The following is a 15,493-nucleotide window of genomic DNA, read 5'->3' on the forward strand; positions in this document are numbered from 1 at the left end:
AAATGTCCTGGGCTAAGATCCACTTATTTGGTATCTGTATTAAAGTAATGCCTGCAGGTTTCCAGCTAGGCTCATAAGTAACATGATAGAGTCCTGTTCTTCATAACTCTGCATGTATTTGTAATAAATTTCCCTGTTGTGTTATATTTAAATGTTTATTAAAATAATTTTCAAGCTTCAAAATAAAATGGATTTTCAGTGCAATCACTTCTCTTTCAACTCTATGTCTTACAGAGTTAAAGCTTATGTAACATTTCTACTCTGAGGTGCACTCTTTATCACATTAGGAGAGTTGCTGAAGTTTGCAGCAACTTGGATAGCAATTACTGAAGAGTAGGTCTGGTTTTTCAAACATTACTAGCAGCTAGCTTCAAATGCCCAAATGATCCACACTGCCTGCCTCTGCATTCACTTTACCACCTGTGGAGTTGCTGTTTCTTCTACACCAGCAAAAGGAGAAATAACTGGTATGATGAACTGCAGGTATGTTAATGTCAATGGAAAGAGCATAGATGTAAACCGAAAGAGTATACTTCATGAATACTTTCACAGTTCCTCATTGACTAACAATGTTAGCAATTTTACTGATTATAAGGCATATTTTAGAAGTTATTTAATAGTCCATTATAATTATATTATCTTCCGTATTAGTAAGTATTCCTATTTCTAGATTTACCTCCCAAAAGCATTGGGAATACAAGAGTTCAGAGCTTTGAAAATCCCCTCCTTTGACTACAAAAAAAGCCTCAGCTGACTAACCTCTCAAAATATGTGCCTCATTAAGTGCTTAAAATGAGGAAGCTAAATGAGAAAATTAAATGGGGATTAAAATGAGGAAAATAAAATGAGGAAAGAGAAAACCAGACCAGAAACATTAAGGGCTAGATTTATCTAGGGGCTTATGCAAATCTTGAGATCAGAGTTATCTTTTGAGGCACCTCACTCTAACAAGGAACTTTGTCAGGTAATGCTGAATCATGCACAAAGGACCTCAAGTTTTATGACTGCTCACACATGGTTCATCCCAATGCTGCTGAGGTTCATGGTCCCACAGTCAGCATTTTTGTGCATCCAGGCCCCATCTCTGACTCCTACCAGCATCTGTGTCTGTGTCTTAGGAGCAGCTCACATGATGTTCCAGAGACCAGTAAGCAGCAGTGAATCTATATAACTCTTTCTGTAATTGTATCTAACTCAACTACAGTGAACATCACTCAACTCCCTAAAATGAGCAACTCAAACCATGGGAAAACTGCAGTGAAGCCCATGAGTCGAATGAAAGGGCCTCATTGAATTTTGTGAAACCCTACCAGTAGTGGAGTGATTGTCGTATCAGTATGATATACAGTAAATATTTTTTTCTTGTAGGTGGATGAAGGAGGGTCAAAAGAAGATGCTCATCAAATCAATGTCCAAGAGCATTTTCCGTACATAGCCCTAAGTGTCTTGCCCAGCATCATCTAAAACTTAACATAATTAGTCTCCTATCATCCCAAGTCTCCTGCCCAGCGCTTCCTTGTAGACATTAACTATCAAGTTAAATCCAGAGAGTACCACTGAACAAATGCCATGATTACAGGCCCTTTTTATCAGGGCCTGTTGCAATAGGACGAGGGGTAATGGTTTTAAACTAAAAGAGGGTAGATTTTGACTAGATAGAAATTTTTCCCAAGGAGGGTGGTGAAACACTGGCACAGGTTGCCCAGAGAGGTGGTAGATGCCCCATCCCTGGAAACATTCCAGGTCAGGTTGGATGGGGCTTTGCGCAACTTGATCTAGTTGAAGATGTCCCTGCTCATTGTAGGGGGGTTGGACTAGATGACCTCTAAAGGTTCCTTCCAACCCAAACTATTCTATGATTCTACACTTAATGCTAAATGCTTTCCAATCACATACAGTGTTAACTGAGTCGGTAGCGCATCTAAATATAGAGTGATTTCCTTTTAAGTACATACTACAGTGCTCTGACCAGTAACTCTCTTGAATAAACAGACCTTCCAAATAAATGTGTTGCACATTCTCTGGAAAGCCAGAGCAGCTGCAGCATAGTGTTTGTGTTCTGTGTGTGGCATCTGGAACAAAAAACGTACTGTATTTTGAATTAAGAGCCTAATTAAGATAAACTGTCATTTTTGTCTATGCAAATCCAGAATTATGCTACCAAAGTGTTATGATTCTCTCAAACACTGAAACAGCACAAATAGATGGATACTAGCCACTACAGCCTTACCGATATACAAGAAAGAAGGCAGACAGATGCTTAAAGCTCTTCTTTAAACCCTTTGGCCAAATCCACAGAGGGTTTGGGTTGTTTTTTTGTTTTTTGTTTTTTGTTTTAATTTAACTATGTCACATAAATTGTGGAGTCTTTCCATTGGAACTGAAGGAAATAAGGATGTGAGCTCTGTGAGGGTCTGAAAACAATTAAGAGTGGAACAGCCATCAAGACCTATACAAACATTGTAGAGCAGAGAGTCACCTACTCAAAATCCATTAATGGATATATAACACACAGGTTTTTTAAAAATGTTTACACACTAACTTGCATGGTGCATGCTTGAAAAACTAGTTCTTGCTTACTGAGACTAGAAGATTGAGAAACTGAGTGGGAAGAAATGCACCAGAAATGGATTAGAAACTGCAAAGGCCATGTTACAATACCTCTGAAAAAGAGGCTGGTTTCAATATAAGAGAAAACATATTTAGATTTAAGGAATTAATTTTGCATGCACTTAATTAACTATCGCAAAGGAGATCTTGTCCATACTGAAAGATAATTTTTGAAAGGTTTAGAGAATCTTATGTGTAATAAAACACACATATTTGCAAATGATAAAATAAAGGAAGAATCAAATCCATGTTAGCTGATTGCTCTGAAAAGCAGAAGGGAATATTTTCTCAATGTGCAGCACAGCATAATTTCTCTAATAAATATAAATACTTATTTTCTGAAGCAATGGGCAAACACTGCTACCTGGGAAAGAAAGAAGCATTTCTGTTAGAGGGACAAACTGCTTGCAACTGCTGTTTCTTTAATAGCTATTTAATATTTTTTTCTCACTATTCCAAAATAGCTATTAGACCATGGAACATTTTTTCTTTTTTATTTAAATTAAGTCTTCCTCCTGCAGCTTTCAGAGACTTTTCACAGATTTTGGCAGCAGAAATTAGGTATAGTCTGGAGTTCTTAGAAGTTTCAGTCATCAGTTTTACTGCATCACCTGATATGACTTACTACATTTTCATTACAGCTGTCTAAATCTTCACCTGTCTGTTTATTTTCTTGACTCTTTCAGCATCTTCTGAGGGTAAAGAAAGACAGTAGCACAAGGTAGAAAGACAGTAGCACAAGGTTTGCTTTAGTAACATTTTTAAGGTGATGACTGTCACCATAATGATATGAAGCAAACAGCTACATCACTCAATATAGTACAGAGTATTAGGATGTGCTAATATAATTTGTTCTCAGCATTAAAAAATTATTATAGGTTGGACAATCCTATCTAGGACTATAATCATGTAGAAAATACATGAAAAGTTAAAGATTTTTTTATTTAAAGTCCAATACAAGTCATTAATTCTCCTTACTACTGTTTCAGCATGGAAAGGAGACAATGTCTTTCGGAACACTAGGTACCTGAAAGATATTTTTCCTGTAACAAAGGACAGAGATTTTGCTTCCTTAAAGTTGTGATCATACCTTTTTTAAAAATTCTGAATAAACAATACTTCAGAAGAGTCCTTTCCATCTAGTACTTATCATGCTGTGATTACAATTTTGATTTCACTTCCATGTGTATTTAAAACCTAAAGATGATACTAGAAACTCTAGGTACTAGAGGATAAGGGAAATAGGTAACATTGCAGATAGATGTTTTCCAACAACTATTTCACCATACATGGGATTTATATTAGCAGAATAAGAAAAATATATTGAAGAGCAATAATAGTGTTTATGATAAATATTAAAGAGAGTCAGAATAAAAAATGTTTCATAATGAAAAAAGATGAATCAATCTGTAAACACAGTTAATCCAAATCAGAAAACTAGCCTTTGAGTATAAACATATATGTTTGGTCATCCTGTCCAGATTGTACATTGGAAGGTACAATTTCTCTCATTCAATCTTTATCAAATACATTTTTACTATTTTTTTAACATGTTAACTGGCTGGAAGTACCACAGAGACACACTGCATCTCACCCTCTTTAGAAGGTAACGGCAAACCCAGTATCAAATGAGCTGTTCTACTTTTTATACAAATTCTGGCTTCTGACAGATGATCTCATTGGAAATTTCCATTCCAATTGTTGTGTTGTTTTTTTTTTTTTAAATAGTACTGATATCCCACAATTTGGCAGTTGAGGACCTAAAGCCTTGTTTCTCTTGTTTCTCTTCCCTTTGAGAACTACTTCATTTAAGTTCTATGTTCACAGCGAGGTGGTCTCAAAAAAGAAACAGCTTTACTAAAGTCTCCACATTTAACAAGATCTTGAACAAATCTTTCAAATCTGTTACATACCACAAGTTAGATGCCCAATTGCGTGTTTACCCATTCCTAAGTAAATTTCTGGTTCTGTTTCTGCTGAGTACCTACCTCACTTACCCGCTATTTTAACCTGTGCCTCCAGGATGCCCCCAAACATCAATTCTGCAAACCACCGGGAAGTGACCCTGGAGGCGCAAGGACAGAAAGTCCAGTGCCTGTGCTGCAGCAATAAACACCAGGAGCGTTCTGATGTCTGCAGCTGTTGAGAGCTTGGGAATGTTTATTGTTTTCTGTATGGCATCGGTTCACAAATGAAAAGTTCATCTCAAAAAGTAGAAATAAAAATACAAGCGTTTAGTTCTTAGTGATGTGAAGAAAGTCTTTGAAATGTGGCTCTAGAGGCACGAAAGTCTAAATTAATAAAAGATGTGATCTTCTTCCAACTACAGTTATTCCGAGACCTTATTTTTAACGCACACAGCTGCTCTGTGTGTCCGAATCGTTCACAGTGGACTTTCACATCCATACCGCCATCCTGTGGTCACTCGCTGAAAGCACGTAACTCTCAACGGCACCGGGAGGAGAGAACTGCGGCAAAGCTTCCCACCCAGCTGAGTTACCGCTCGTTTTCTGCCAGCCCTTTACTTTGCCGACACCACCACAGTGCTGTACCTCTAAAAGGAAAGCCAGAATCTAAACTCTCCCCCTCCTGACTTCTGCAAATGTTCCCCCTCTGTTAGGTGTCACAAGCCTTCAGCAGAAAGTTCAGCTCCAGCCCCTCACAGCTTGATTTGTAAGTGGCAGTGCAGATGTGCGAGACGTTGTCAGCAGTTTGCTCAGAAGCCTATACAGTTTTAATCTTACAAAGTTGTCATTTTAGCATGAACGAGAACAAAAAAAAGGTCCCTCTATATAACTGCATTAATGTAATTTCATGTACCCTTAATTACCAGAGGAAACCTTTACGTTTCTATTAGAAAAGGAGATCAAAGTAATCAGTGTGTGTTTCAAGAAAGGAAATACTTTACCTGGGACATTATTAGGATGCAAAAAAATTATATAAATATGAGAACAGCTGCATGGGACTGGATCTAATTCCGCCTAGCTCTCTACATGTCAGACAACAGCAGGGGCCTAGAGAAGAACAGGAGAGTAGGGCCAACATACAATGATGCTTCCACGGCCTGCTTTTCCGGCCTTCAGGGATTGGCAGGCCAGGAGCTTCCTAAGCTAGAGGTGACATGGCTTTGTTTAATAGCTGTTGAAGGATTTTTCTTCCCTGAGTTAGTTTTGAAGTGGCCTGCTTTTTGTAGATTCATTTTAGGTGACATCAAAGACTAAGTCTAATGCACATCAGATGGGGGTAAAAATGATGTTAAAAAGCTGTTACTTGAAGACATTTCTGTCAGGTTTTATAACACAGTGTTCTTGAAGGTAATGCAATATTTTAAATAATATTAATGGTTTACGCCTTCAATTTTCAAGCCAAAGTATCATTTCAATACTACTGACTTTACCTTGGTATATTGCTCACGCTCATGTTCTTGGCTAGAACCAGACCCTGATGTCTGATTATAACGGTGCACTTTCATTTTCATCTGTCTCGTTCGCTCCTCCACTACTAAGCTTGCTGCAAAAACACACAATGAAAATTAATTAAAAATAGTGAAAACCTTTTGGAAAAACAAATGGTTTAGCAACATTTCTAACTTATTTCCATCTCAATGAAACAGAGAAATGTACAAACATGTAGAACAAGCAGGGTGTAAACACAGAACAAAGGAACACTAATGTCAAGAAATCAACCACTTCCATTGCGAGAATCTTTACCTGCAAATGGACAGACATCCCAATTTCCTATACATAATCAAGCTGGTGCAACAGATGTGAAGAGAGTGAAAGAATTTAGGTGATAGGTTGAATTAATAAATTCTGGATGCAGGGGACATAAATCCATGATGATCTAACCATGTATTTGCTTAAATGTAGAAAATATTACAGTACCATTCTAAGAATTAATGCATTAAACAGGTATTAAAATTTATTTTTAAAGTAATTAACTCCTTGACTATCTTAAAACATAACTGCTTACCATAGCTAAAGATTATTTGAGAGGAATAATTTCTCCATTCAACCAGTCACAGTAAAAAATACAGTCATTTTCTAGTAACTTTTTTTTTTTACAAAGTCCTTTAAAAGCACTACTTTGCTCTCTAATGTTCACTTCCATTTCAAAGAAATTATTTGTTCTTCTGTTTTCAATTTCCCTATGACAATATTTGTTTCATAAGAGAAATCTAATCTTAAATCTTCAAGAAGTTGTCGTGCTATAAAGAGTAGCTTCTTCCATTTGAACAAGTTATGACAATTAATGTTGGCTGTGCTTGCCACAAGAAGATGATCTTGCACTAATGGAAAGAGTAGTGTGAAAGCCCCTGGGGTAAGGCTTCCTTAAAGTAAGTTAACCTTTGTGATAGTGGATAATTTTCAGAGGTAACTATATATTCTGCCATTCTTAAACTTGGTAGCACTATAAATGCAAAGGAATACAAACAAAACCAATACCTTGAAAACTGGCATTTTTTAACAGTTCTAGGACTAGACCCAAATATTCATCAGTCATTGTTCTAAATCACAGGAGTACTCACTATGTTCATTGTCTTTTAAAAGGTTATAACTTCCCAGAACAACTTCTTTTAGTTGGAATTTTTTGTGTGGTCACATATTCAAGACTGGCATTTTATTTGGGAAAACCTCCACAAAACCTTCTGCTTTTTGGGTCAGCCATGGATTTATATGACTCTCTCCAAAATGATTAGTTTAAAAGTCAAGATTTTTGTAAACAGCCCCTCCCCAGACCAGTGACAGGAGAGACACACCAATTTAAAAGCTGCATGAAATCAATCACAAAACTCAGAGAATTTTAAATTGGGGGGAAATAAGTACTCTATCATATTGTTTACAGATACGTGTTGTGAATTAAGAGGTACCAATGTTATCATATCTGGGTTTTATGCTGCTAGTTAACTGTGAGACACTTTACACATCTACTTTTTGTCTGTGCTTTGTGAGCACAAAAATACAAAAAAAGGCGGTACACTCAGGGTTGGGTCTTTTAAACTCATGCTATTGCACAAATCATGATTGTGCATGCACTTAGCATCCGTAATATGTTCATGGAAAACATGGAATGTCTGTATGCTGACTGGGTATGAAAAAATATACAAAGGCATCACTGTGAAAAATACTGTTGTTGTCTTCATGTCCTCCTTCAACATTTCCTATTTAAAATAGGAAAATTAAATACAGCAAATGACAGTAAAGTTCTGCTATAGCTACAAATTTAAGGCAAGAAATAAAGCTATGATCGTAATCTTCAATCTCCCACACGCAGAGGGTCCAATCCAGGAAATTCTGCATCTGCAGAATGTCACACTGGGCCCAGCGATTATTCCGGATGACTAATTATGTTGGTAAATGTGTACCTTAATTGCAATGAGTCCAGTTCCACCATCAGATATGCAGGCACAGCTCCAATTACTTCAATGGAAGTTGCATGGAGGTATCTGAAGGCAAAATTGAGCACTTTAGGTGAAATTTTTAAAGATGGCCTCTTATTTTATGGACAGATATGAAGGGATTAAGATATATCAATTAGTGACTGACGTCAAAAACTCAGATATCTTAATCCTATCATACATGCATGAAATAGACTGAGGATATAAAATCAGAGGGAAAATTGAGACCCCTTTAAAAATTTAGCCCTATATGTGTATGGTGCACAGATTACAGTTACTCTAAAAAATAACCCTTTCTTTTTGTGACTTTTGGGCACTTCACTTCAACTGTACATTAAACTAAATTTATATGAAAGAATGTTACTCTCTATTACTTATGATACCTGAGAAAGAATATTCAATTATGTATTGAGATGCTATTTCAATGACTATACGTGAAAACTACTGCAGTCAAGGTTGAGTAAATATTCAACCTTTTCTCAGTAATACTTGATTTTGTTTATGTTTAAATCCTTAACCTTAACCCCATGCTTATATTCTGTATTGCATCATTAGGTATCATTATATAAAATAACATGAGAACAATTAATGAGGACTGTGAAGTAAATCTAAATTCACTAATAGGGAAATTTAGTTTTGTGCATGGAGTAAATCACCAATTAGCTGGTAATCTATTTCTAAGCAAGCAACTGTGAAATTTAACTCTCCTCTAGAAAATACAGCTGTGTCCCTTTCAGGTTTGTTTAGCATGCACATCTAAACATATGCTGTATCTAGCTCAATTCTGTGATGGAAAATTTTGTCTGCCTGACAAGTAGCCCGGTATACTCTTTACATGTTTATCACAAGAAGCAGAAAAACAATCTAACACAGGAGCAAAAGCACATTAGCAGAAGCTGTAACAGTCATAGGTAACACCACCATATGATCACATTACTTTCTTGGAACACAGCTGGTTACCACAGGTAACGAAAATTTGACATAAACAATACTTTAGGAACTTAATTTGTCTCTCAGAAAAATATGATTTTACTTTCTTTTAGGACACCAGTATTTACAGAGTGCTTTTCCTGGAGCTCTTGAGAGGTAGGACTACACAGTAATCTACATATCGAAGCACTGTAATCCCAAGACCTCTAAATTCTACAGAGGCCCTAGAATTCAAAATATGGAGATTTACCACAAGCATTTGAAATTAGTGGTGGAACTATCAGTAACAATATCAGTTGTGCCAACATGTTACTCTTTTTGGTGTCACAAGTCATATTTGAAAGAGCAATCACTCTCATCTCTTCAAGAGCTGCTGATTCAGATGTGAGATCAATCAGTAATTGAAAGAAGAGAACTCAGTAAGCAGACTGCTTATCTAAGGAATGCAAGTTTAGAGGTAAAGCTTTTACTGCAATGGGTTTTCTTATGTAAACCACGTGAAGGTTGTACAACAATCACGTACATAAACAATCAAGCCATGCAGGAGAGAAAACACAGACATACGAATGGAATCAAAATGTTATACTTCAACTCTGTTAATATATTTATTATCTGGTCTGACTCCTGTAATCCCAAATGTATTGCATCTAGTTGGGATGGAGGTAATTTTCTTCACAGCAGCCTATATGCTGCTGAGTTTTGGACTTGTGACTAAAACAGTGTTGATAACACACTGATGTTTAAGCAATTGCTGAGCAGTGCCTGCACAGTGCCAAGGCCCACTCTGCAGCAGAAGGCTAGAGATTGGGAGAGGAGGCAGCGGGGACAGCTTGCCCCAAATGACCAAAATGATGTTCCATACCATATAGCATCATCTTCAGCAATAAAATTGGGGGTAGTCTTCCCAAGGTAGCTGTTGCTCAGAGACTGTCTGGGCATTGTGTCTGCTACTGCGAGGTGGTGAGTGATTGTTTTTGTACCAGTTGGTGGTGGGTTGGTTGGTTGGGGTTTTTTCATTTTTACTCTTCACTTACTAAACTGTTTTTATCTCAGACCATGAGATTTAATCGCTTTTGCTCTTCCAGTTCTCTCCCCCACCTCACTACGGAGGGTGGAGTGAGTAAGTGGATGGTGGGTGCTTAATTGCTGTCTTGAGTCAACCCACCATACCAAGCTACCAAGAATTAACTGCCCAGTGTGGTCTTCCATCAAACAAACAAAAGTTCCTTTAGTTATTACTCAGTTTATTACTCAACTCACTGCTAAGTCCCATCTGTCTTACACTGTGAATGATATTCAAGGGAAGAAGACATAGTCTACAAAGATTCAGACCATCTCCTATCTCACAGACTAGCAGGTCCATCAGCTTCTCCTGGATCTCTTCTTCACATGTCATTCAAGAAACATCCCTGTGAAGACTGTGCACCCTGTACTGTAATTCATAACAGATCTTACAGGATTCTAAATATGCTATATGCTGGAAGTACAATGAAACATCTGGATTTCCAATCTTTGCAGAGGTGATAATGGTATTGGTAAAAGAACAATTTAATGTATGCACATAATGGAATAGTTGGGTTTTTACTCATAAAGTACTTAAAAAACTCCCTTGTGTTTCTTGTGATAAAATCAGTTTTGATTAATTTAAAGGTTGTTCTTGGTAAATGTTTCCATCATAAAGAATGTGATTTTCTTATTTTATTGACAGCCTATAAAATACATGGTCTCTTTTGATTGTCTAAAATATGCAAATCTGTAATATGTTACTTAAAGGAGGTAAGGAATAAACTAAAGAAAATAGCTACAGCGCTCTCATTTTCAGCCTGCAACCTATCCTCAGAGAAAATTATGACAGGCCAACAACTGTTTTTCTTAAAGGAGATAGTAATTTCTTAATTATCTATGAGATTATCTCTTTACTAAGAATTTATATACTCCTTTTAATATGTCAGAACTATGGTAAGGTTTATAGAGTTATATCTGACAGCATTAACTAGGTGACAGTCCTCATCTTTATTTCTGTCCTCAGAGAACTAGTATGGGCACATTTTGAGCCCTATATGTTGTTTAACTTATAGAGACATTAGACCTAGCTAGAATCCAGAATGTGAATCTAGCAATGCATGAAATCTGACTTGAAAATAAATTCAGCCTCCATTGGTATGAACAATAGACCAATCCTACTAAAATCACTGAGAGCTACAAGAGTCGTGACCAGTGCAAAAGCAAATGAAGTAATTCTGAGGTTTTAAGTTCCCTATTTAAGGTTTGAAAGAGAGGCTAAACTATATATTATTTGCAAACTTTCTTAAATGGCATGATGCTATAAACACCTATCCATTAAGCTCATAGCATAATGTATGAAACATATGTTGGTGCATTTAAATAAAGATTGTACCACATGCAGCAATATTGAACTAGCAAGGAACAGCAAAAATGCTGTATCTGCCTTTCTCACTCTAGTTTTTAATTCCCAAGCTTACCTGTTTAGTTACAACAATCATCAAAGAGACTCTATATTCTGTAGACTTTGACAATAAATAACATCTAAAAAAACCCCACTCATTTGGAAAAAAGGATTAGAATTTTTTTAGCACTGAAACTACCTGTTGTGTAGCACTGTGACCATCTTGGATTCTTGACCATCATCAAATTCCAAGAAAAAACACCTTCCACCCACAATTGAACTGCTGTACATGCTACACATGTATCTGCAGAATAATGTCATTGTCTCTGAAGTGGAGATTTGTTACTATCTAGCAAATAACAAAGCAAGAAAGAAGTGAAATTTTGGCAAGGTACGTGAAAATATGCCTTTTTGCTTACAGAAAGAACAACAAATGCTTAAGTAAGTGTCATACAGAGATAGGGAATTTTAGAACATTAAAAAAACCCCATGGAAAGTGGAAGATACAAATTTATCTAAGGAAGGCTATCATTCAAAGCATACTGTTGGTAAAAAAGATTTAGGGAGAAGCCATGAGAATTATTCATAGTCCAGGACATGGTCTTGTAGAAACAGATTTAAGGAATTATTAAAAAGAAGGCAAATATGGTTTGATTGTGGGAAGATTTCTAATAGTAGAAGGCTCTTCAAGTTAGCAGATAAGGGTATAATAATGCCCAGTAGCTAAGAAGTAGTTAGATAAATTCAGATAAATATGGGGCTTATAAGAAAGATGGGGACAGACTCTTTAGCAGGGCCTGTAGTGATAGGACAGGGATGATGGTTCTAAACTAAAAGAGGGTAGATGTAGATTAGATGTAAGAAAGAAATTTTTCACACTGAGGGTGGTGTGAAACCTGGCACAGGTTGCCCAGAGAGGTGGTAGAGGTGGTAGATGCCCCATCCTGGAAATGTTCAAGGTCAGGTTGGACGGGGCTTTGAGCAACCTGATCTAGTTGAAGATGTCCCTGCTCACTGCAGGAGGGTTGGACTAGATGACCTTTAATGGTCCCTTCCAATCCAAACCATTCTATGAGTCTATATAAGTACTAAAACTTATGTTTAAAAGTCCGGTGGTTAAACACAGAACAATTTTCCATCAGTTGCAGTTGTTAAGTGAAATTATCTTTCTAAAAGGACATTCTTGCTCAAAGCCAAGTATGGCTTAATGCCAAGAACAACAGGTGCCATTACCCAGTCTGTGATCAAAACTGATAACCACATTCATCTTCTCTAGACTACAGAAAACCTATGGATGCCTTAGCACTGGCTATACCATTTTCTGTGATGTATGCAACAAACACAGAATTTGCTCTTTAAGCAGTTTGTATTTCTGTTCAAGATGGTCAAGACAGAAAGGAGGTGTAGGCAAACCATACAATTTGTAAATCCTCCAAGTCTTACCTGCACTATTAATATCTGGAGTAAGCTACAGAACAAGGAGAAATCATCATAAAAATTTCAGATGGCTGTAACCCTTACCAGTAGATATCACACACCATTTATGATGAAAACTTTAAGAGAAAAAGTCTAAAGGTCTAAAATGATAGAAAGATTTGCTTACACAACAAAGCTACTGGAAAAGTAAGTTGAAACGAAAATCTATCTCAAAAACTATTTTACAGTAACAGTGTTTCTGGGGCACCAACAGCAGGTTCTGGCAGGGCAACAGGGAACCGCACTTATCGCAGAAGCCAACAGAGATCTGACCTATTCTTCACTCTCAGCCTTCATACGAAGAAGATGAGTTGAACAATGACAAACAGCTACAGCTACAACGCAGTCTAGAGTTACGTACACTTAGACTTTCTATGTTGCAAAAGCCAGGAGCTTCATCTCTCTGTACTGCTTAGATGCTCTCTGGATAGGAATCAGAGAAGAAAAAACAGCATCTGGTTTGAGGAAGTGAGAGGTGGAAGCTAGAGAAGAAACTACGCAGAACCAATGTCCAGCACAAATGCAGGGGAACAAAGCAGAGATGAGATTTGGATGGGATCCCCCAGTGCAGTGGGCAAGTGAAATGAGGGCAGAGGAGCATTCACTTGAGAGCTGGCTGTGCTGCACAGGGGAGAGAACTCACACTGATGTTGAACCAGAATGAAGCGTTTCAGAAATACTACTGAGGGTCTCCAGGTTATTTCTCTTCAGCCTTCAGGATGAGTTTTGCAACATGCACACACAAAGTATCTCTGTGGTAGGTTTCCTGACTTTAAAAATCCACAGAAAACTACTGTGAAATTTAAAACACATACAAAATTTTGAAATCATGAGCAGATTAATGTTTTGAAATATAAGGCTAGTAACACTGAAAAATCAATTTGTTGCTAAGATAAAGAACTTATTATCACTTCTCTGCATATACGACTTCAAAAAGTACTTATCAGCATGCAGATAGTGAGGGCGATGGGCTCTGGTGCCTGCTCTGCAGTCCTGGTGCCTGTACCTGACTAGAACATGCTGTGGCTCCGTTAAGCTTGTGTGCATGGGTTTCCTTTCCATGGAAGCTGATACCACCCTGGGCCTCCTCCCAAATCAGAACTGAGGCATGACCAAAGCACATACTGCCAAGCTGGGAAATGAGCTTGGATCCTCCAGTACACACAGAAGCATAGTGGCCACCTTGAGTTTAACAACTCACTTCAGAAGGAAGATAAGCCAATATAAAAATCTGAACCGGCTGATGCAACACTCAGTTCTTCCTCAAAGAGTTTCAAGGATGATCCAAACAGAAGCTTCTATTTAAAAGAAAACAACAAGAAAACAAACATATACGTCTTAAAATTTGAAAAAAGTTAACCACTGGTTTTGGCAGCAATCCGAGTCAGCATTTTAGTAACCTGCCGAAGACCTTATTGCAACCCTTCCCATTGATTAAGTGGAACAGATGCTTGATTTCTTTGTTGTAGATTTATCTGGTCAGTGTAGTTCATATCCATAGTATATTCTGTCCTTCATATCTATGTCTCTTGTTACATAATAACCTGTAACACCCCCATCTCCCATTCACCTATTGTTTATTCCTTTTATCTCTTATTTTGCACAGCAGGAAGTCAGAGGTGACAGTGGGCTACTAGTGTAACTCAGCTCAACTTAAGTTATTCATGGTCCCCCAGAACTGCCAGCACTTCACTTCTTCCCGCTCCTCTTTTGCTCAGCTCTTTTTTCTGCCTGCAGGCTGCATCTGCATTCAGCTCCTTTGAGCACAGAGATCTCCCTATGTGCATAGAGATCCCACCACTTTCTATACACTCCCAAATCTTGAGCCATATCCACCCAAATCTTGTGGAAATAAGCTCTTTTACAAACCTGTTACAGGCATGGTCTAGTTTGTCTGCATAAAGTCAATTGTTTTGAACAAAGAAACATCCACTGCAGTCCAAATCACATGGCAAGGTTTGTGAACTTGAAAGAGGGATAAACAACAAACTGGCGTGACTGATTTGTATTGTTCTGTTTGAGAGAAATATAAATACTGAAGAAAGCAAAAATGACAGAAATAATTTTAACAATTAACCATTCTCTTTCTTAAACATTTCATAGTACATTCTTAACACTGCAAAATAACCTGTAATTGCTAATACCCAAGTTAAATACTATTTCTTTTTCACCTTTTTTTTTTTAAACATTATAATGAAAACATACTCTTAAGTATTGGCGTGGGTGTTGGAGTTCGTAGATAGTGGAACATCTCCTGTATTTTTACCTAAGCAAGTATGAATGCATCAGTGGGATTCACATTTTCAGAAAGTAAAGTTGAAGGAGATATTCTGATTCAACTTCAACTCACAATTTGGCTTTGACCCACCAAAGCCTGTATTCAGACTAGAATTTCCCAAGATCTGCAGGACTCAGGACTAAAGGTCAGAAAAGGTTAATCTGTGCTATTAATGTTTATGCGGCATTGTATTTTGCAGTTAACATTACAAAGGATTATTTTTTTTCATTTTTTCTCTCCAAGCTTCATTCTGATTTTGAGGTAACTCTGACTTTCAGCAAAAAGAAAAAGAAAAAAAGGACTTCTCTACAACGTTGCCTCGATAGGGCCATGACACACTAAATTTTTCACTCTGTGGGACAGCCTTAAATACCTGTTGTTTGAGCTCACTGAT

The 15,493-nt window shown here is 37.3% G+C and overlaps 1 protein-coding gene across 1 annotated transcript in view; it reads right to left on the reverse strand.

The window, feature by feature from the left end:
* LOC104626465 (regulating synaptic membrane exocytosis protein 1-like) overlaps window positions 1–15,493 on the reverse strand; it is a gene marked incomplete at its 3' end in the record, with an annotated part of 211,901 nt that overhangs the window by 29,242 nt on the left and 167,166 nt on the right. Inside the window, exon 29 of the mRNA XM_010294397.1 lies at window positions 6,008–6,120. Within this exon, the coding sequence (XP_010292699.1) occupies window positions 6,008–6,120 (113 nt within the window). The remainder of the gene's footprint in view (window positions 1–6,007; window positions 6,121–15,493) is intronic.

This window comes from Phaethon lepturus, unplaced genomic scaffold (genome assembly GCF_000687285.1).
Source record: "Phaethon lepturus isolate BGI_N335 unplaced genomic scaffold, ASM68728v1 scaffold4269, whole genome shotgun sequence".
NCBI classification, from domain to species: domain Eukaryota; kingdom Metazoa; phylum Chordata; class Aves; order Phaethontiformes; family Phaethontidae; genus Phaethon; species Phaethon lepturus.